General features: G+C 43.7%; 1 protein-coding gene across 1 annotated transcript in view; it reads right to left on the bottom strand.

The window, feature by feature from the left end:
* Positions 1-8,280: 8,280 nt before the first annotated feature.
* Positions 8,281-22,544, bottom strand: part of WRAP73 (WD repeat containing, antisense to TP73) — a 458,006-nt gene continuing 443,742 nt past the window's right edge. Inside the window, exon 12 of the mRNA XM_078642643.1 lies at positions 8,281-9,341. Within this exon, the coding sequence (XP_078498769.1) occupies positions 9,214-9,341 (128 nt within the window). The 3' untranslated portion in view covers positions 8,281-9,213. The remainder of the gene's footprint in view (positions 9,342-22,544) is intronic.

Genomic DNA, 22,544 nt, shown 5'->3' with positions numbered 1-22,544 from the left:
ACTGTGAAGGAGTTAGGTATGATTTTGGCACAAACAGTCATTAAGATCTGCGAAGTCTAGTATTCCGAGCCACTGCAGATAGGTAGCAACCACCACCATCAACTTTGTGAACAACTGAGGTGCACTGGTGAGGCCAAAAAGGGAGCACAGTGAACTGACAACTCTTGCACCTGAAACTGTAGATAACATCACATCTGTGGAGATGCAGGATGGGATGTGAAAATATGCATCCTGCAAGTACAATTTTACCATCCAGTCTCCTGAATCCAGAGCAGACAGAACGTGGGCCAGGGTAGCATTTTGAACTTGTCCTTCTGGAGGAAGAAGTTTGGAGGGAGAAGGTCTAGGGCAGAATAGAGACCCCCATCCTTCTTCGGCATCAAAATTAAAAGGAGTAACAACCAGTCCGGATTTCTGCTAAAAGGCACCCTCTGCATTACTTCCTTGGCCCAAGGAGTTGAACTTCTTCTCGCAGTATAGATAAGTGGGCCTTTGGGAGGTGTTTTAATGCTGCTGGCATGTGCAGGGATGGGCGGGCAAGTGGATGGGGTTATCATGATCTGGAGCACCCATTGATCTGATGGTCCTCCAGCAAGGGACATGGATGGTGATGCGACCACCTACTGGCCCTTCTTGCGCCACTGAGGACAAGCTGTGGCGGGCCGGCAGGCCTGGTTTGAATAGCTTGTTGCCCCAGTAGCATGAACACTTTCCACCTGATCCCTGGCCTCAACTTTGAAAGGAGTAGGAGGCCTGTTGCTGCTGAGTCAGGTATTGTCTCTGCAAGGAGCCTCTACTGAAGACTCAAAACTGCTGCTGGGGGGAACTGCAGGCCTGGTGGAGATAAGCCCAGAAAGGGCAGTGACTGCCTTCACTCCAGACAGCCTAGAGTCATTCAAGGGCAGCTCCATAGGAGACTGTTAGCAAAAGGAACGAATGATGGATGGAATGCTGAACAATGCAAACATTCACCCCAGTCACAAAGATCTCGGGTTAATCCATCATTCTTTTGCTCACCACGTCGCCCCAGTTTGGACTTAAGTCATATGCAAATCAGTCTTGACCCTGTTCCTCGTGGGAACAGTTCAGCCCGAACTGCAAAGCCAGGTCCTCGTTGGACCAGACACTAGCATCCTGGGACCAGTTTCGGGACATCGCCCCTCATCAGCCAGGCTTGCTTAAATCCAGTGGTGTATCCCACTGGAGTCAAGATAGCCTGGTTGATGTGGGGTGGTACCCCCAACCCAGTCCTAGGATGCTTGTTTCCAGTCCAGGGAAGACCTGGTCTGGCAGTTTGGGCTGGACTGTTACCTTGGGGAATAGGGTCAAGACAGTCTAAACTGGAATGGCATGGGAAGCAAAAAAACGATGGATTTAGGCCCTGATCTCTCTACTGGGGTGAATGTATGACATTGTTCAGCATTCTGTCCATGAGTTACTCTTTATGCATTTGTCACCCCGAGTGGGACGGGTATGCCAAGATGTGGGTCCTGTGCTCTCAATGCCACTGGAGTCAAGCTAGCCTCGCTGATGAGGGGTGATACCCCAACACTGCTCCTAGGATGCTTGTTACCAGTCCAGGGAGGACCTGGCCTGGGAGCTCAGGCTGGACTGTACTCATGGGGAATAGGGACAAGACTTATTTTCATACCGCTATTTGCATTTCGTAAGTACCAGAGCATTGCCAATCAATTGGTAAGGGCAGCTCTACCACAAAAAGAATGACCAACGATGAGATCTTTTCTAGGACTGCCACCGATAAAAGGCCATCGGAAATGTGAAACCTGTATATGCTGTGCCAACACAGAAGAGGGGGATACCTTCAAATATAAAAATATATCCTGGAAACACAAATCCTTTACGAACTGTAAGTCCAGGTTCGTACTATATGGAATTAGGTGTCCGTGTAATTTGTTATATATTGGAAAAACGAACCAGGAGGTGAGGACTAGAATAAGACAGCACAAATCACGAATTAGAAAAAACATCTTGACGGCTCCCCTCGTCAATCATTGGCACATGATGAAACATACTGAAACTGAGATAAAGTGGACAGTCATTTCCAAAGTGATTTGTGATTTCAGAGGTGGAGACTTGGAAGCTAAATTAACTAAAAGAGAGGCAATGCTGATTGTCAAATTTAATACAGCTATGGAAGGTCTCAATGAAATGAGTGAACTGTACAAATTGAGCTAAACGAATCCTTGTACCAAATAAGTCCACAGATTGATTACCCATAAGATCTGTACCGGAAAAACACTGGAGATAAGCTGTCTCAAGCGCAATTGTAATACATCAACGTGACAACATGATAAGCCCTTAAAGTGGCACCAGCCCCATCAAGTGCAAGCATAACAAGTATCCTGTATTCAGGGGACTACATTGCAGAGAGACTAGTAAAAACTACGTCTGCAATCCCTTAACTAAACACACACCTTTATGCGTTTAAAACAGAGAACATGAGCTCATTGAAATGTGGCCATTTACTTCCCCAAAACAGAAAAAACGTGACTCGGGAAACAACCTATATGAACATAAGGTTGTGAACACCCAAGAAACGACTTATAGATTCCATCCATGAAATGAAGCGCACATTACAGGCCCGTTCAATCAAAATTACCCATAAACAGGACTCTTTTTTCCAAAAATCTCTAAAAACAAAATCCCTGCATCTAGTTTTGCTTCCCCGAACGGATGCAAGAAGTCTCAATAAAGTTTTGTCATATACAATATATAGATGAAAAAACTGCGGACAATCTATCATCACTTTTTCAAAAGATGTCGACTAAAATGCGAGAGTGCAACTGCCCAGTTATTTTAATTTCTTGTTTGAATAGAATACATGAGAACCATGATTTATGACCCAGAAATTGACACAAGCGCGAACTATACATCCCATGAGCACTCAGGAACCAGGAAATACGTGCTAAATACAAAAAAAAAAAATCGCACACCCCTGCATAACGGACACTCTATCATCATTTTTTCCAAATATGTCGACTGAAATGCGAAGGGGAAAATGTGCAATCATTTTAAAATCTTTTTTGAAAAGAATACATGAGAATTAAGACATATGATCCAGAAATCGACACAAGCGCGAACGACATATTCCATGAGCACCCGCGAACCAGGAAATACGGGCTAAATACAAACAATCTCACATTCCTGTATAATTGATGGCAGACAGCGTTCACGGTGGACATAGTGCATCACAGCTAACAAATCAAAGAGGGTAAGATTCGAAACCCACATATTTCTCGAAGTGCCGAAGGTTTGAAAACAAGTAGCGCCTGATATACTCTCCTCTCCTTGCCACGTTTAGGATAAACTGCAAACCTTCACTTGGGGACAAGAGACCACGAACAAGTAAGTCGAGCAACCGACATGGATAAAATGCTTAGGCATTCTTCTTACAAAGTGAGGCAGGAACTCATAGTTTTTAACGTTTTATTGCAGGTTCCTACACATAATCAAAACGCTTAGATGCCCACAAGTGGTGGGAGTAAAGTAAGTACTGGCCAAATAATTCTTGCCCAATGAGCCTCCTTTAGAATGTGGCCTTTTATGGTGTAGTGGTGACATAATTATGTTCTCATAACGGTTGGCTTGAATCCTTATTGGTGATTAAGGCATGTGGCAAAGTTTGTAGTAATGGGAGCATTTGGTTTGTCTTGATATAGGGTGTCACGTCGCGGTGATTTACTTGGCTCTTCTTCAGTAGGAGGTAAGAAGTGCAAGCGGATAAAGCAGGGGTCTAAAATAATAGGGGATTCGAATGGTAGCTACAAACATGTGTTTGTGTTTTTTCCACAGCACTGAGGTCCTGATGAGAACTCCCTAACGATCGGAGTTCGAAACGCGTAGACTGATATTTTGTATGCCATAAGATCTCAAAAAATTATCTGATTGTTCCAACAAAATAAAAATATAAATAACTCATTTTCTATGGTTTTTGTATATATGAGAAATTAAATGTAAATAGATTTTTGTGTTTTTCTGTGTGTGAGGGATTGTTTGTAAGAGGATTTTGGTGATTGAGTGGGAGTAAATGTGTTTGGAATGTGTACAGTGTCATGTATTAGCCATTGTATAGATTTTTTTTGTGTGCAGGTTGTAAAAATTGTACAAATGTTCTAAATTAATTGACGGATGTTTTTTTAATAATAAAATAATGATTTATTCAGGCTAAAGTTGAAGTCTTAATCCCATGTTTGGTTTAATTCCAATGTGCTTTGAAAATTAAGAAGAATTGCATACAACAGTATTGGAAAATTGTTCAGTTCAGCATAGAGAAAATCCAGGCATTGTGCCCAAGTACCACAATGGTGTCGACTGCTCTATCCAGTCGGTAGTGTCCACACTAGACTTGATAGAATATTTTGACTCCTCTTGTCTGTCCAAGATCAGCTTTTGTAAGGTTTGATAGATGACGTCTGAGATAATTAGCAATATATATGCTACTTTGTTCTGTAATGCATTCAAATAACTGCCAAGGAGGCATGTGGTGTTTATCAAAGTGAGGGCAAGGCTTGCTGATGAGAACATATGTTTGATGAATGTCTCCATTCTTTCCCTGTTAAGAGGGATGATGGGAAATTCATTGGAGGGTAAAGGGTTCAATGCTTGGACAACAAGGCTTTCCAGGGTGGGATATTGCAATAGCAAGTCTAGATTTGCGGGAGTCAGTTTATGCCGCCTCAACACCAGACTATTGATCAGAGGGCAAGATCCCTGTTTTGACCGAGTACCCAGCAAACACAAAGAGATGATGGACGGAGCACTGAACCTTTTCAGACACTCACCCACTCACTCACAGATCTGGGTTGAATCATCATCATTCTTTAGCTCATCTCGCCACCTCAATTCAGTCCTAACTATATGCAAATCAGTCTTGACCCTGTGCCTCATGGGAACAGTCCATCCCGAACTGCCAGGCCAGGTCTTCCCTGAACCAGAAGCAAGCATCCTGGGACCAGTTTTCCCAGACGTGGGTCCCTAGCTCACTTTGCCACTGGGTTCAAGCTATCCTTGCTCACTTTGCCACCGGTCTCTGCTGAAGCACAACTACGCAGATGTTCGTAGAGACGGCTGTACCCGACCGTCCTACTACTCCCTTCACTTGAAGTTTTATCACACCAGGATACCATTTTGAATAACCCGTGCCTGCCGGGTCGGATTTATCACCGGCATACAGAACCCATGCTTTTTTGACAACAGACAGCCCTGAAGAGTCACGGGTACAGCACCAGCATGACAAAACACATGTCGAATGGTTGTTTGCCTTGATGTCACCCTTCCTTTTGGGAAGGCTAAATACATTTCACTTGAAACAAACTTTTCAGATCTGTCCACCTTGTTTCATTAGATGCGTTTGTTTGCTTACTACGAATATCTTGACCATATTCTAAACCTAACGTGTGCACAGGACTTTTGTTCAATTCATTGGGTGAGCCCTTGTCACTCCCTGCAGAGGTTTGGGGGTCTCCTCTGACCTGTAGCACCATCATATTATCAATACTTTTCACTAATTAATTACCGCTACCAGCCCAGGCGCCATTCTTCCTGCACACTCAGAAACTCTACACAGAACCCACAAATAAAGAATTGTCATCACTGACATGGTTAAAAAAGAAAACAGCACAGGTTACAGAAAGAAACAAAGAATGGACAGACAAGATACATAGCAAGCATCATCAATACGAATAGGTTTGACTTCAATGGTAGGTGCCTTTTCAGTCACAAATGAGTTTAGGTACTCAACATGAAATCATGAATGTACACTGTTACACATTTTTGCGGTGATACAACTCATCCACCCATTGACTCATTCTAGAATTCACCACTGGACACAACCGTAATAAAAAACAGACACAAACTCAACAAGGATATGGAAGATAAGATCAAAGAATGGCTAAATAACCTAAACGCTCTAAACTGCAAACTGACTTTGGGTAGACTCCGCCAAATCTCTGGGCAACACCTTGGACTCAAGTCTGAACATGAGCACACACAAAGACCACAACAAAGGGCGCCTTCTACAACTTGGAACTCCTTAACAAAATTAATCCCTTCCTCCCACAAAGTGATTAAAAAACCGCCTTGTCAGACTGGACTACCAGTTTGCCACCCTCACAGGCACCTCAAAATCTTATTTAGCCCCACTAAAAGCCATTCTAAATGCAGCGGCAAAGATGGTCACAAGTGTAACGAGATACAAACACATCTCCCCCTCACTGAAAAGTCTAAAATGGCTACCAATCGCAGCACTCTGTAACTTCAAAACTGCCTGTCTCACACTGGAAAACCAGCCTATCTCGCATCCAAACTCACAAAGGCCGGCCAAACGAGAAATCTAAGAAGCTCCAACGTACTTAGTCTAATCCCCTGCAAAAAAACAAAGCCCTCTCTCGTTATTTCTCAGGGAAGAGCCCCAAAATCTGGAACTCTCTCCCAGCACATATCAGAACCAATCCCTCCTTCATGAGCTTCAGGAAACAATTAAAATAATTCCTCCTCAATCAACACCTAAACCATCCGGGAAATAACTAATTCACTCTGGAATTGGTACCCTGTTCAATGCAGGTATTTTCCAAGGATTCAACAATGGTTTGACATTCGACACTTGAATTATACTGTATTAGTATGGACTGACAATGTCAATGACAATGGTGTAAAGTATTGTTCTTCACTGATATTGCCTAACAATGTTGTAAGCTGCTCTAATACCTTTGGGCCTAGCCAGGGCTATAGAAAACTCTAAATAAATAAAACATCTTACCCCAGACCACTTGCTTTTTACAGTAAACTATGAGAATCCATATAGAACAATATCTGTCTATAGGCTTCAACACAGTGTAAATAACAATCCATCCTTAAAGGCCTACAGGGTGTAACATGACGTTTTCACAATAAAGACGTCAGGCCTACTGTTTTTCTCATAACTTATCATAATAAACAGATCAGACCTATGGCAATTGACAAAACATTTCTCAATGAACCAATGGCCTTCATCATCTTGTCACCATAACTAAATAAGGCTTCCTGTATTGCATATAAACTGGCAATCATCAGGAAGAAAGTCCTAAAATTACAACTATATACAAAATTACAGTGGGCAAAATATGAAAAACTTCGCAAATGGTCTAACCAGGATTACTGCACTACAAATCTTAATCGATTTTTTTTTTCCACAGGAAGAATAACCAACACCAAAAACCCTTGTCAACTACAGCCATTTGTAAGATTCAGTATAACAGACCACAGCCTTCTACATTGTGAAAATGACAATCCACCATTAAACACACATTGGCTTTACTAAATGTATTCCACAATAAATTTGTCATGCCTAGTACCTTTGTTATAACTGTTTATAATAAACAGATTAGAACCTGTAATCTGACATCAGTTTTCAGAAATAGGGCCTGTAGCCTTTATCAACTGGCTTGTCACCATAGCTAAATCATGCATATCGAATGTTGCATAAGCTTTTCTAAAAGACGTTTGCCTCCTATGGTAATCTTTGAGATTCCCTGTAACAAAATACCCTTCTACAACCTCTGTCACAATGAAAATACACCCTGAAAGGCCTACTGATTTTAACATATGCTTTATACAACCAATAAGTCAGGCCTACTGCCTGTGTTATAGCTCTTTATAATAAACAGTTGACGCCTACGTTCTTGCCCAATGGCTTATCACAATAATCAACTTAGTCCTGCAGTGTTGAGGATAAGCCCCCGTAGACCCACCTTCCCCCGCAAGGAAAACTTCTCAATACAAGCACTCTTTTTCAGTGGAAGCACTCAATGTTTGCCCAATAAAATTCTGTACTCTAGTGAATCATAATATGGGCACAGCAAAGGCCAGTCTTCCAGCAGTTCTTCTTAACCGCATCGGTGCGGCGCATTTTCCCGCTGTGCGCTGAAGATTTGAAAATCCCGCGGTCCATGACGAGCTCAGCTCGTCATGAGCGTACGAGAGCTGTACCTCATGACGAGCTGAGCTCTTCATCAGCGTCGATGTTGTTAAACCTAAAGCTTTTTCTGTTTATCACACAAGGTTGAGAGAGCTGTGCTGTTATGCCAGATCCAAAGGAACGCTCCCTGATTTAAACTGTTTATGGTGTTACCACCTAGGTTGCATAAGTATTCGAAAGAGTTGATATGAGATGAGATGAGGAACAGGAAGGAGGATAAACTGCCATATCGGACTATTTAATTCAAAATAGTTTCGAACGCTGATTGACTGCTTGTTGAGGAGTAAAAAAATACACACACACAATGTTTTATTGTCTTTTTGATACAAATTATAGATTTACTTCTATACAGTCGATCGATATTTACAGGCGACAAACTATCTTACACAGTAACATATAAAAAGCAATGCGTTACATTTTATCTAGGATTTGCCTCAGAAAATAGAACTTTCAATTCAAGAATACTGACAGAAAATATTCTAAGACTCAGATCGCAGAGCACGATTCAAATAACTATTCTACTCATATACTGGATTTAACTCGCATTTCCATAGGAACAGAGCGACATTTAGAAGGACTCCTGAAACGTCCTTCTATTGTAAAACCTTTATTAATCTCAAACCCCTGCTCGTGTCGCCCAAGCAACGAACTATACTAGATTACTGTGTATTACAACTAGTTTTAAAGGTTGCCTAAGGACTTGCAATTTGAACTCTGATTTTCCGAAATTAGAATCCAGGCTAGGACGACTCACATAAAAATACATTATTATTATTATTTGTAAAAATATATTTGTTTCTATTGTTGAACATTTTGTTATCATTTTGCAAAACATGGATAACAAAATGTCATTCCTGATAAGCAAAAAAACTATGGCTCATTTGTGTAAACATTTATCCTTTAAATTGATTGAAAATCCCAAATAATAAAAAACTTTTCAGTGGGACGAAACGTTCAAGTTAAAATCCACCCAAAGTTACGAAACATATCCATGTGAAACTAAACAAATGCACAGCTGCACTGCAAACATATACTACGCAACAGATATTGTGGCTAAACGTAATGAAAAATATTCATATATTTTTTAAATATATATTCATATTTGCTGCAAAGATCTAGTCTATTCGTGAGAACAATGCAGAGAATATACTTTGCGCTCAAGAGTATCTGGATATGTTGTGATGCTCCCTGAAGAAGCACGTCATGTCTTAAGAGATGGTGCCTCACGGAGGCTCACTTTACAGCTCTGGGGACTTCTCTTCATCTCCATCCGCCTCCAAGTAGCACAAGCATAAATGCTCCTTACTCATCAGTAGTAAACAGTTGCCGTTTCTGTGCCAGCTCAGGGAAAGTACGTTAAAACTACCTGCGAGAAAAAAAAGAATTAAAACATCCATGAGAGCAAAACACAAATACCACACTGTTTCCGAGGTGCGTACTTTAAACCTTCAAAGAATACACAGTTCCCACAATACCAAATGCAATAATACATTTGAAAAACAAAGATGGCTCGTGTCTCAAATGCAGTGCCTGCCTCATCACAAATATTCTTTGTGAAGTTTATGTAACAACCAACATGACGTTTTGCACGAGGGTAAAAAGAAGTAAAGTTTCTCTATTCTCAATAGCTTTTAATGAGGAACGCATACTTATGTTACAAAGAGGACCTCCGAGGAGCAGTCACGGTCTCATCTGCCGAATCGTCTCCCGAGTAAGGCAATGTCACGGCAAGAGTGACCTTCCATTCTTATTTATTTGTCAAACTTTTTTTAAAATTTGACATCAATGCAAAGATGTTACTCTTGGAGTCGTGAAACAGACTTTCAAGAAGATTCTGTCAAGACACTGCAGAGAATGTTTTTAATGTTCATTCCGAACTCAAAACTGCCCAAAACACTTAAATTTTACAAAAAATATTCTCTAGTGCTCCGTGAGAAAAGATAAATTGCCCCACATGACCAACTGACACTACAGTTAATGGCCGTCACCATTAATCCATCATAACCAATTTCCTACTGATGCTTCATATGCATACTATTTCACAATGTTGCACAAGTGCATTTGTATACTTTTACTTAAAAAGGAGTATGGCCAGCGGACCATAAAAGCGTGTTGATCCAGAGTTGTAACAAAACATAATGGGGGGCTCCCCTGCAGAATGTGCTGAGAGGCCCCTGAGACTCCCCTATCTCACAGATACTCGTAGCCTTAAGTTGAAGTCTTGCATTAATGCAGCAAGGACAGGAGTATCCGAAGTGAGTACTATAGGTGATATGGATCACCAGCCACAAAGGCGTGCGCTAACATGGGGACGGTACTTGTATACCCCTCTGCCTTCCTTTCCTAAACATGACACTAGCTAGAGCTCAGCTCTTTTTTCTGTGTTTGTGATGCGAAGCATGTTGGCAGAGGTTTGCATTCTGTAAAGTCAAGTAGCACAGCGAGGAAGCTGCAGCTCCCATTAGGTGCTACTTGAAGTACAAATAAGAAATCTTCACACCATAAACATAAGGGGAGTGCAAAGGCATTTAAGGGATTGTCAATACACTTGGCATTTGTGACCATGCATTTAGAGCTCACATGGATGTAAAAAGGATCAACACTAAATATCGCAAATGTCATCCAATCAACCATCATGTCTGAGAGTGGAATGACTGCTAGGTAGTCTTCTAGTCTGAGTCCACCAAACCTGGTCAAGGTAGAACCTACCTTAGTATGAACCAACATGGCCAAGGTGGAAGAACAAAGACGCACATTTGGATATTGAGTATCTGGACCCTTACTCCGAAGGAAAGCCATCAAGAGGTTTTGGATATGGAAAAGATGCTTCAGAAAGAGTAAGAGAAGGACAACAGTGGGCATGAGTCCATTTGAGCACCCAAGGTCCCTCGGTGACAACATTACACACAACCTTGTGCACAATGAAGAATCTTACACGCTCTATATGAGTACTTAACACCAAGTAGTAGTTCGTTTACATCGAGGGTTGCAATCGGAGGGCAACATTTCACCAGTCATAAACTTTATCACAGTCTGATGCCAAAAGCTCAGGGAGGGGAGGTAGACAAACAGCCATCTTGACTAGTGAGGGGAAGTGGTTGCTGGAACAACTAGAATTGCATTGTTACTGTTCAGAGATTTCTGGGGACTTGCTTGCAGCCTAATGGGTAGTTAAGGAGAGTTCAATTGCAAGCTTGTTTGTGTTAAGGCTTTCATGCAATAATAATTTATGTTACATACAAAGAAGCAGTGACAGGTTTTTCGTGAGAGCGAGGGGACGTCGCCTCCCCGCCCGCTGCAGCGGCAGTAAACGTGAAAAAGAACTTTATTTTTCACATTTAGTGCACAGCACCCTCCAGCCGGGATAAATGGGGGCGTGTCCTCCTCTGCTGCTATTGGCAGCAAACAGGACTGGAGGAGCAAGATGGACCCTCCAAAGTACGCATGTCAGTTTGGCCGGCTCTCTTGGGCTGGCAAAAGTGACCTGCGCACTTTGCAGCTCTCCACTCAGCTGTCTTAGACAGCTGGGTGGAGACCAAGCACAGACCCAAAGGGCCTGAAGAAGCTTCCAACCAGGACGCTTCATCCAATCCTGGGGCTGATCTCATGCTGTTGAGATTAACGCCAGGATTGGTTAGTGGAATTTCCTGAAGGCTGGAGCCGCGGATCCAACAAAGGAGGGACCGAGAAGGCGTGCAGCAGGCAAGGTAAGAGACTTTATTTTTTTATTATTTGCTACTTGCTTTGCCTCCATGCACGCACGCACGCACCCACCCACCCACCCATCCATCCATCCATCCATCCATCCCCCACTTACATGCCCGTCCCAATTGTGCATATATGTGCCAGCCGCCCCTGCAAAGTAGGCCTTGCTGCATGTGAGCATAGCTACATTAATTGTTTGAGAATGCGTTTAATAGGCTTGGGGCTTAGTTAAGGCAGAATGCTTGAAATGTAATAATGATAATGAGAGTGTACTTGGTCACTATGTTTATAGTTTAGAAACGCTTTCTGACACCGTTGAAGAAAAACGTTCCACTTCTCTCATGTGAGTGTTGTCGCTATGGCTGCAAAGGATAAAACCGCTTTTGTATGCTTCTTTAAGTGGGCATTGTGCGCACATTTTTGTGGCAAAGAAGGAGCAAACCGCGTGACCCCTCCTGCAAGAATGAAGGTATATGCAGGGGTTAGGTTAGACACATGGACTGGTAGCTGAGGGAAAATGTTAAAGGGATGAATTCCATCTGCTGACAGCATTAGGTATGCAGGTAAACTATTCACTGCCTGGCATAATAAAAGCATAGAAACTAATACCGCCATATGAACTGGATGAAGGTAGGGATAGGTCGGGTATCAATGAGGAAAATATGATTGGGTGTGCCTAATATTTGCCCTTATTTGTAAATTATCCAGATCATAAATTATGATCATTGTGATACAAAGGATTTAAGCAAGTCCTGCATAGTAAATACATATATGCTAGTAAAATACCACGTATGTGTGCTTGGTGATATAGGACAGAAAGGTAGGAGCTCCATTTAGCATCACCTGCATGCAAGAAAGTCTTTGAAAGGTTTGTCCGATTCTTAACACTCCCGCTCTAACAGGGCACAACTCATCAGAGGAGTGAGGCACCTGCCACTTTTACGTTTCTAGAAAAAGGGTGCATTTTCTTTAGAAGTTAGGAGGTATCTGGTGTGATTTTAGTCACACTGTGTAATGTGGTTAAACACAACAGTACTTTTCCCTCTGTATAAATAAGAAAATATTACTTACCTGTAATAGTAGTTCTCAAGTATGGACATCTTTTATAGATTCACATACTCGAATCACTTGTCATCGAGCTTGGCGTCCCACAATACTTTATGTAATACCAGTCTACGTAAACATAGACATTTAGAAACCTAGTTACATAATTGTAAAAAGAACCAAACACTAGCCAATCAGAGACAAATAGATTGAAGACTACACCTTGAGACGTCACCATCCTTCAGATTTCAAAGCACTTGTGTGATGGATTAATATTACTAGATGAGCCTCTGTGGAAAGAAGGGTAGGTCAATTGTGAATCTACGAAGGATATCAAAACTGGTGAACTATTATAACATAAGTGACATTTTCTTCTCCAGTATTGAATCTTTCATATATTCACATGCTTGAACCAGAATAACAAGCAATACTTAATGTTAACAACATAAATGAATACTATTGATGGAGGGTAAAAGAAAACATGTCTCATCTTATTTAAAAAAGATGACCAAGAAGTGCCTGGCCTACTGCTGCGTCCTTCTGAAATGTCTCTTCCAGGCAGTAATGTTGCATTCAAATATTTGCCTTCTTCCACAGTGCTGCTCTGCATATGTCCACCAAAGTCATTCCAGCAAAGAGAGGGGTAGAAGATGCAACACACTTGGTAGAGTGACGTTAATGTTGCTTGATCTGCAGCAGTCTACCTGCTGTTGCATGGTAGAAAAAAATAGCAGAGGCAATTCATCTAGCTATAGTCTGTTTCAAGGCGGCCCTTCCCTTATGTGGATTTCCAAAGGCTATTAGGTGTTGATCTGATTTCCTTAAATATTTGGTTTTATCAAAATAGAATTTCGCACACCTGTTTATATCTGAAGAGTGGAAAGCTCTTTTTGGTACTGTACTGTGTTGGGATAGGTTACAAAATTAAGAAAAAAGTCTTTGGTATACTTGGCTTATTTGAATGGAAGTCCGATGACACCTTCAATATAAACTTTGGGTTAGTTCTCAATGTTACTTCTCACTTCTTAACTGGAGAAAGTGTTCTTTCATTGAAACAGTTGACTCTCTGTGCTCACGTCAGTGCCACATATGCATGATACATGAACATTGTTGAGGATGTACCCCACTAGAGGATGGAACAACACTAAGGATTGTTATCTTTATTATAAAAATAAGAAGGATGAACCAAGTGAAGTGTTAAAAGGCTGTTAGGGGAAGGATTTAAGATCACGTTTTTATGAATTTGGAGAGAACACAAACATAGAGAGTCTACAGATATTCCTTAGTACTAGGGGAACAGTTCATAGGGAATAACACTTCCAGATGAGTGACTGAACATAATCGATACATCATGTAGGAAAGTGACCCTTTTAATATGGTCACCCCCCACTTTTTGCTCCAAATGCTGATGGTTATGACTCTAAAAGTGTACTGGAGTCTGCTGCACAGATCCCAGTGCCTCTGCTCTCAGCCAAAACTGTTACGTTCAACTTGGTATTTCCAAATTGGCATAAGCTTTACCCCCATATAAGTCCCTAGTATATGGTGCCCGGGGTACCCAGGGCATTGGTGGTAAAGGGGTTCCCAGGTCTGCAGCAAAAGCTTGTGCTACCTACCTTGGACGACCCATGTAACGTGCTGACAGCAGGCTGACATTGCAGAAGAACTGCTCAAACTACTGTGCCCTCACCATGTGTGGCACAGTCACCTGGACTACCTTTAATATATGTAAGGCCCCACTAAGGAAGGCTTCCTCAGCCCAGTAGACAAGGTACATGATATTGAAGGTGTGAACATATAAGTGCAAGCCTATATGTCTCTATAGTGGCATTCCCCACTGTAAATCACTATATGAGTTAGTGATCCATAGGATAACATGGGCTGCCAACCGGGCACCCTCGAGATTGGCCACTCCATTTTGGTATATCTAAAATAAGTCATGGTTGGTATCCAACAACTTGCCTTCCTTTGCATTACACAATTCTTGTGCCCTGGGTGACGTGGCATGTACCCAGAGGGCACCTTAGAAGTTACCCTCTCGTTGCCCACAGCTTTACTGTTTCAGGCTTACCAGCCGTTCTTTCCCACACCTGCTGCCGCAAAGACAAGATTCTGACCAGCTGCTAGGCAGTGTGATCACTCCCAGAAGTCAGAGAAAAAGGCTGGTCAGGAAAGACCTCTCTCTACCCCAGATGGCTAATGAATTGGCACATTAGAGCGGTGAGTTTCAAAGGCTCCACCGCCAATGATATGCATCTGGGTTGACCCCCGGAGGAGTAAACAGCCCTCTCCTTGCCCCCGGGCAAAGCGGGGAAATCAGTTATGCAGGAGGTGTACACCCCAGGACGGCTGGCCACCCCTCTAGAGTGGGCAGTCTCGTTTGTACACCTAAAATTGAATTCTGTCATCATTAGGATGGCAGAAATAGTGGGTTCTGGGTAGAAAAGGTGACCTACACAACTGGATGTTGTCACCTCAGAGGTGGACTAGCTGCCCATTGGCTACTAGCTCCCACACCCCTAACTCGCCTTAATCTAGGATTTAAGGGACCCCCCGCACACCAGAACCTAAGATCTGAACCACGTACTTCAAGAGGAGGCCCATCAGCACAAAGCAAAAGACGCAACAGATTTGGAACGGAGTGAAAAACCCTTGCCCTTGGCTAATAATCAACACTGCCAAAGAGAGGGACCTTTGTGGAAGTTAGAAGCACTCTCAGTTTCCCGAGCTAGTGGCAGTAGTCTTCTGCAAACTGCAGGTAAAAACACTCGTTGGATCTATAGAATTGCTGGCCATCAGGCCCTCCGAGGAATATCCCAAATATTCCAGTGCATTGTGGGAGTTGTAGTCTCGCCTGCGCTGAAGTCTCAGACAACTACGTTATTCTCCTGTACGCAGTGAAGTTCCCAAAGCTTTTAGTTGTGCTTACAGCTGCCAAGGCTGGTTGGTCACCAGTCCAGTAACCAACCCCCACACTCAAATCTGCAGCTACAGAGAAGACCGTGCAACCATCATCTGACATCATCAGCTGTGTACTTGTTGGGTTTTTGAATTTTGTTTCTTGCAGCACTGTGTAAGCAGTAAAAATAGCACCACCCACGGCCCCTGTTCAACGCCAAGGACAGCCAGAACAACTCTGCAACCAGACTCCACAGGCTAGGTAAAATTGATCTGACTGCTATTGCCTGGTCCTAGGGGCCCGCATGACCTTACCCCATAGGGGTTCCAAGTAACTAAACCTGCAAGTGACCAACTGTCACCAGTGGATTTTGCCATTGGCCGCAATGTTATTTTGTCTATGTATTATACTGCACTGATTTAATATTTCTTCAAAAATCAATACCTCAGCTTATGTGTAGGATATCTCGTTCATTTTGGTGTGTAAATAAAATAAAAATACACACTATTTTTATAAATTGGTTGAATTTCTCTCGAGTTGTGTCAATTAAGCAACATCCATGTTTTTACTCTGAAACACATGTTCCTCTAGTAAAGTCTGATTGTCCGTTGCCACTATACCAGGACTGAGCTAATGGATTATTAGTGTGACTCCAAGAACTATCATTGGGGTAAGGCAACCCAGCCGTACCACATAATATTTCACTTTCCTACATTGGTGTTACAGTGTTTCTTCTTCTGCCGCCACCCATTTCTGCACCGCACCCACCCACGCCTCTATAGGGGGGCCCAGTGTGTCTCGCCAGTTCATGGTAATACTTCTTTTAACTAGGAGCGTTGCGAGTGACGCGATGCAGACAGAGACTTTGTTTGATTTTGGTTGTCAGAAGATTCTGAGAGCGACCGCCTCCCACGTGTGAATATCTGTGAGACCTGTGAGTTCTTGGAGTGTCTCGAGGACTACGGACAAGTACGGTTGTAAGGTGGGGCAGCTCCAGAACATTTGCCGGAAGTGCGCATCAGGTGAGTGGCATCTGGGACAGTGAAATTGGGTGTCCTGGTAGAATTGCTGTAGGCGTGCTGGTGTTTGATACGCTCTATGAAGGACGTAATACTGTATGTTTTTAAAGCGCGCATTATTAGACACTTTCTTGGGGAACTCGAATGCCCTTTCCCACTCCCTATCGTGTAATTGACGGTCAAATTCGTCCTTCCATTTGGCTTGGAGAGCAAGCAGTGGTTTAATAGTAAGTTCTCGTATGGACTTATACAGTCATGTGACTAAGTGCCGACTCCTGTACTCCTATACAGGAGGGTGTGGATGACCGGGTGTATTGTTGGCTCACCCGTAGATAAGTGCGGCTGGTAGTTTTCTAGGGTCTGTCGGTGAGTCAAAAACTGTCCCGGGGGATGATCGTAGTCCTCCATGAGCTGGTCTTAAGGCCGAAGTTGCCCATCTGTGAACAGCAATTCTGCCTCAGTAATTTCTCGATCCGTCCACGTATGAAGCATGGTAGTCGTGAAGTATTTTTCCCGTTTGGGCCAGCCGACCAGTGGCAACCGAGGGGAGTAGTGCAGAGTCTCTGCCGAAATGCGGTCGATTCTTCGCATGCATCGACGGGCTACCGACACTTGCAGCGCATAAGTCCGCCGTGTTTTGGTACCTGGGAGCAGCATACGACAGAGTTCTGGGGTAGGGACCGGTCCTCGAGATGTGTATGTTTCACCTGTATGCCTGCCCGCCGTCCAGTACGACAGCCATTGTAACTGCGCCACCAGAAAATACGATTCGAAGGAGGAGGCGCCTAGACCCCTTGTGTGGTGGGCAGTTGCAGGTTAGTGAGGGCTATCCGGTGTCTACTTGCCCCCCCCAAATGAGCGAGCGGAGGAGCGAGTCGCGGCCGCGAAAGAAGGCTTTGGGAGGGATAACCGGTAAGTTTGTGTAGTGGTACAGCAGCCGGGGGACTATGATCATCTTAGCTATGGCCACACGGCCTATCGGGGTCAGCGGGAGATTCTTCCAAAATCCCACCGACGATCTGATGCCGGACAGCACTTTGCAATGGTTCCCCTCATAAATGTCAGTGGGGGAGTGGTACAGGCGGACACTGAGATAACGGGGGGCGTTTGTGCTCCAAGATAGATTCTGCTCACCAATGCGTACCCTGCATGAGAAATCCACTTAATTAACTTTAGCATCACAAATATTTTTTTCTTATTAGATTTTAGGCCCCTTTTAAAGATTCCTATTTAGTACATCTTAAACACTTAGTAAGGTAGGAACATTTTTACAAGTTTTTCAAAATTTTTCATAAGGTCCCAACTACTAAATAAAAGTTAAGCACAATGAAGACTGGTCAGAATCTCAACCTGGTAGTCATACCAGTCCTGAGGATCATGGATCTGAGCAGGGGCGGCTCCTCCGTTATGGCAGGGGAGCATCGTCCCCCTGCTGGAACCAGCAGACATATGTAAAATAAAATTATAATAAAGCAGTAATAAAACTGTAAGTGTGTTAGGGACTCGGGGAGTGCATAATCATTCATTGAATTGTCGAACCTCTGTGTCAAGAAGGGAGTCCACTGGCAAAAACAATACCTCTGTAGTGTGCCCATCAAGGCCAGATCTTTGCATGTTTATGTGGAACCCCAATGCTCGGAAACACCGCTGCCTCCATCCCCATGCAATGGTCCACTCTCAGCTTCCAGGCTCCTACCGTGGGCAGGGACACATCTTACCACAGCCTTGCTATATCCAGTTTGGCTAGGGTTAGACCCTGGAAGAGTAAGTGCTTTTTAGATCTATTACCTCCAATGCCATCTGTGCTGTGAAGAAGTATAGTCTATATGTAGAAGGGAATCTCCCATGACCGCACCCTCTCCAAACATGTCACTACCCCTCTCCAGAAGCTTGTCAACGACCCACACTCCCAGTCTGCATGTGTAAAGGTGTCGTTGGCCAATTCACACCTCAGACACTGTAACGAGGTAATGACTTCCATGCGCCATAAGAGACATCTAGTGAAATAGATTCTATGAAGGAATTTCAATGAAATAAAGCACATCCTGACCGATATCGCCGCTTCACGATGGTTCATAAACGCCTCGGTCCAATCGTCATTATCCAGTGCGGGTATGTCCTCCAGCCAAGTCGGTCTCAAGGCCAGGAGTGAGGAGGTACTATGTGTCACTAGTGTCGGATATACTTGCCTTGCCTCCCGTCAGTAATATGCCCTCTAGTGGGTTGAATTCTGGCCGGTCCTGCAAGTCCTGTATATAGAGAGTTCTGGCTTGTCGTATTTCACCCCCCTCCTCAGATAAGGAACCCTCTTGGCTCCACGGGTGGCCTCTCAACACCCCCCCCCATTGTATGATGACACCACACCCCTGGCTTTGTCTACATGTACAATGATCGTGCGGCCCAGGGGGCGGAGAACCTATAAACCAAATTTAGGGTAGGTAACATGGAGGAGGAGCCCAGAGGCTAGCACCCCAATCATGGTATCAGTCTTGCCTGGGATAAAAGTCACAAACTTTTTAGATATAAAATCTTGATGATGGAGTTCCATACAAGTAACCCACCTTACCAGTCTTGCATGTCCTTGTAGTGAGGAAGAAAGGCAATCAGCTCAATTCACCTTGCTCAGCTGGTAGTGAGGGGGCTAGGGTCGGGACACATGATAAATAAGTCTCATAGGGGACTGCAGTCTTATAGAAGATTCATTGTTCATCGTCTGCACGTGAACTCCTCCAGGATGAACAAGCTCTGTTGCGGCGCTTGGACGTGGATTTCTTGGGGCGATTGCGTTGGTCGCTCTGCGGGCGGGGTATGTGGTTCGATCACTACGAACTCATTTATCCACTGAAAAACGGACTCCGGTGTATCAAAGAATAGCATCTGGGAGTTGTAAACAACTCTGAGCCTTGCTGGGTATACCAACATATATTGAATTTTGAGATTCACAGTTTCTGTTTTGCTGCCAGAAAGGAGTGCCTCTGCTGCTGTACCATCCTAGTGTAGTCTGGGAAAATCATTACACAGGCTAACTCAAAGACTCTTTATCTTGACTGTGGGTGAAGCGTAGTATCGCATCATGATCTAGGTAGTTTAAGAGTTTTGCAATGATTGTTCTAGGTCAGGTGCCTAGTGGTGATCTCTTCACCAGGACATGCTGGGAGCGCTTGATGACAAAACACGTGGATAGGCTCTCGGGTGGGATCCTGGTTTTCAACCACTGTGTCAGGAAATGTTTTGCCAAGGAGCCCTCACACCCCTCCGGGAAGCGCAAAAATCTCAGGTTGTTACGTCTCGTGTGGCCTTCCGCATCCTCCACTCGGATGGCAAGCTCTTTAGTTGTTGCAGTTAAAGCTGTGACTTTCTGCGTCAATGTGGCCACAGAGTCTCGACTTCTGATACGCTAGTCTCTGCCTCAGTAATGCGGTCAGCCGCTTTTCTCAAATCTTGTGGCAGTATGTTTGCCTCAGTGCCCACGGCCCCAAATTTGAGTGATGGCGGATAAAAGGGCGGCATTGTCAGGACCACCCTGGGGAGGCTTTGTTTGATCCATGCTGCTGGGTTGTGAGTGGGTGAATTGGTCCATTGTACTCTGCTTTAAGGCGGATGAGGGCAGTTTAGCTTTAGACATCTTGATTTCCCCCATGCCAGGCCGGACCAGTCAGGGACAATTGGCGGACCACTAGCGGAGGCTGGAAGTCCCCGCGTGGGTAGGAGTCCAGAGGATCTTGTTATTTTGGGTGGACCCACCAAAAACTGCACCAGGACCTAGCCTGGTCGCTTCTGTAGCTAAGGTCCACCTGCAGCACCGTGCTGCCTAACGCCGCACGGTACCGTACTCACTGGAAACGATGGAACCAGCACCTGGACTCCCTCGAATTACAGGCGGGGAGCAAGGATGTTGGTTGTTCACACACACTGTTCAAGGGACTCCTAACCAGACGCCCCCCAGCACCTACAATTCAATCTTGACCTTGTTCCCCATGGGAACACTCAAGCCTGATCTGCAAGGCCAGGTCCTCCCTGGACCAGAAACAAGCATCCTAGGACCGGTTTCGGGGTTTCACCCCTCATCAGCCAGGATAGCTTTAATCTGGTGGCGTAGCGAGCACCGGACTGGGTATGCCCAGACGTGGGACCCTTGCTCACTTAGATTCAAGCTAGCGTGGTTGATGACGGGTGTTACCCCAAAACCGCTCCCAGGATGCTTGCTTCCAGTCAAGGGTCAAGACCTGGCTTGGCAGTTTGGGCTGGACTGTTACCATGAGGGACAGGGTCATAACTGATTTGCATATGGCTGGTTTTGAACTGTGGCTTTAGGTGTTCATGTTGTCTGATATCGGGAGCCATGCAGCCAAATTCAATGAAGTAAGGGTGGGATGTCCAAGTTGACCCTGGAGTCTCTTTCAGAGGTCCAGTCTGACCGGCAGCCTCTTGTGTGGATTTATGGACATTTGTAATAGGTCCGGGTACCACCACTGTCTTGGCAAATCTGGTGTCATCGGTATCATTTTCGATTGTAACCTTTGAAGTTTCAGTATCACAGTTGGTATTAATGAGATCATTGGAAAAGTTTACAGTAATGCACTGGAGCATTCAATCAAAAAGGCATTCTCTAGAGATCCCTGTTCTGGAATTCTGGATGTGAACCCTATGCACTTTTTGTTTTCTAATATTGAAAAGAGATCTAATTAAGAAATTCCCCATTCTTTGGAAATATCTTTTAGAACCTTGGCCTCCAATTCACATTTGTGAGACTGTTTGTAGTATCTAATGTGAAAGTCTGCATGAGTGTTCATTTTTCCTGGGAATGCCAACTGGCATACTTTGATTGTTGGATAGAGTCCTAATCTGGATCGACTGAGCTATTAACGACAGAGGTCGGTACCTTGTGTCTCCTTGTCTGTTTAAGTAATGTATGGTGGTGGTGGTGACTGTCTGTAACTGGATGATTGATGCTACATTTAGAGATGGGAGGGAGGCTGTAATAGCAAGATGGACACCTGAGCTCGAGGCGAATTATGAGGTGCAATGTTTCTATTTTTAGACTTCTGCCCTTGAACTGTTAGATCTGTAGGTGAGCTTCCCATCCCATCAGAGAAGCATCCATTATTAATACTTGAGACACAAGTTGTTTCTGAACTGTAATTTCTACAATCAAATTCAGATTGTTGCACTATCATGTGAGACTGTGTTGCAGCTATAGTCAGAGTCAATTTGCCTTCCCAACTGTTTTCTCTTTGACTCCATTGGTCTTGTAAGCATTGCTGGAGGGATCGCATACGGAAGTTTGCATTTGGAACAACGTGTAAGAGGCCATTGATCCTATAAGTGAGGCTATCTTTTTTGCAGTTGGTTGAAGGACTGACATGACATTAGTCTGAGCTATATGAAACACTCCTCCAAAGGATACAATGTTGCCCTCATGGTCTGCAGTATTGCCCCTTGATAAGACAGCCTCTGAACTGGTGTTGATATTAGTTTTTGGTTGTTGATCTGTAGACCAAATTTCTTCACCAGTCTCACTGTCAACAGGTAGTCATGTTTTACTTTCTCTTAGGAATGTGAACATATAAGTCTTATTTCTTTCTACATATCCACTCTTTTTCCTCCCATAGATGCAGGTAGGTTCTAAGAATGGCTAAAATTCAAAAATGTTCTTTTTGGAATAATGTATTTGTATATCTGAGATCTAGTTTGGGCCTGAATTTTAATGTTGGTCTTTTTTTCATTATGAGAAATATTTGAAGTATAATCCTAGACCTTTTTGACCCAATGGAACTGGTTCTATAGTTCCTTTCATTAACAGGATAGAAGTTTCCTTCCGGAGTACAGATAGGTGGTCCTTTGCAGTTGGTTTTGGTGGGATCGGATGACAAATTGTTGTTGTTGCCACTAATTTTGATTG

Source organism: Lissotriton helveticus, chromosome 5_1, assembly GCF_964261635.1.
Source record: "Lissotriton helveticus chromosome 5_1, aLisHel1.1, whole genome shotgun sequence".
NCBI classification, from domain to species: domain Eukaryota; kingdom Metazoa; phylum Chordata; class Amphibia; order Caudata; family Salamandridae; genus Lissotriton; species Lissotriton helveticus.
This window is presented reverse-complemented; position numbering and strand designations above follow the sequence as displayed.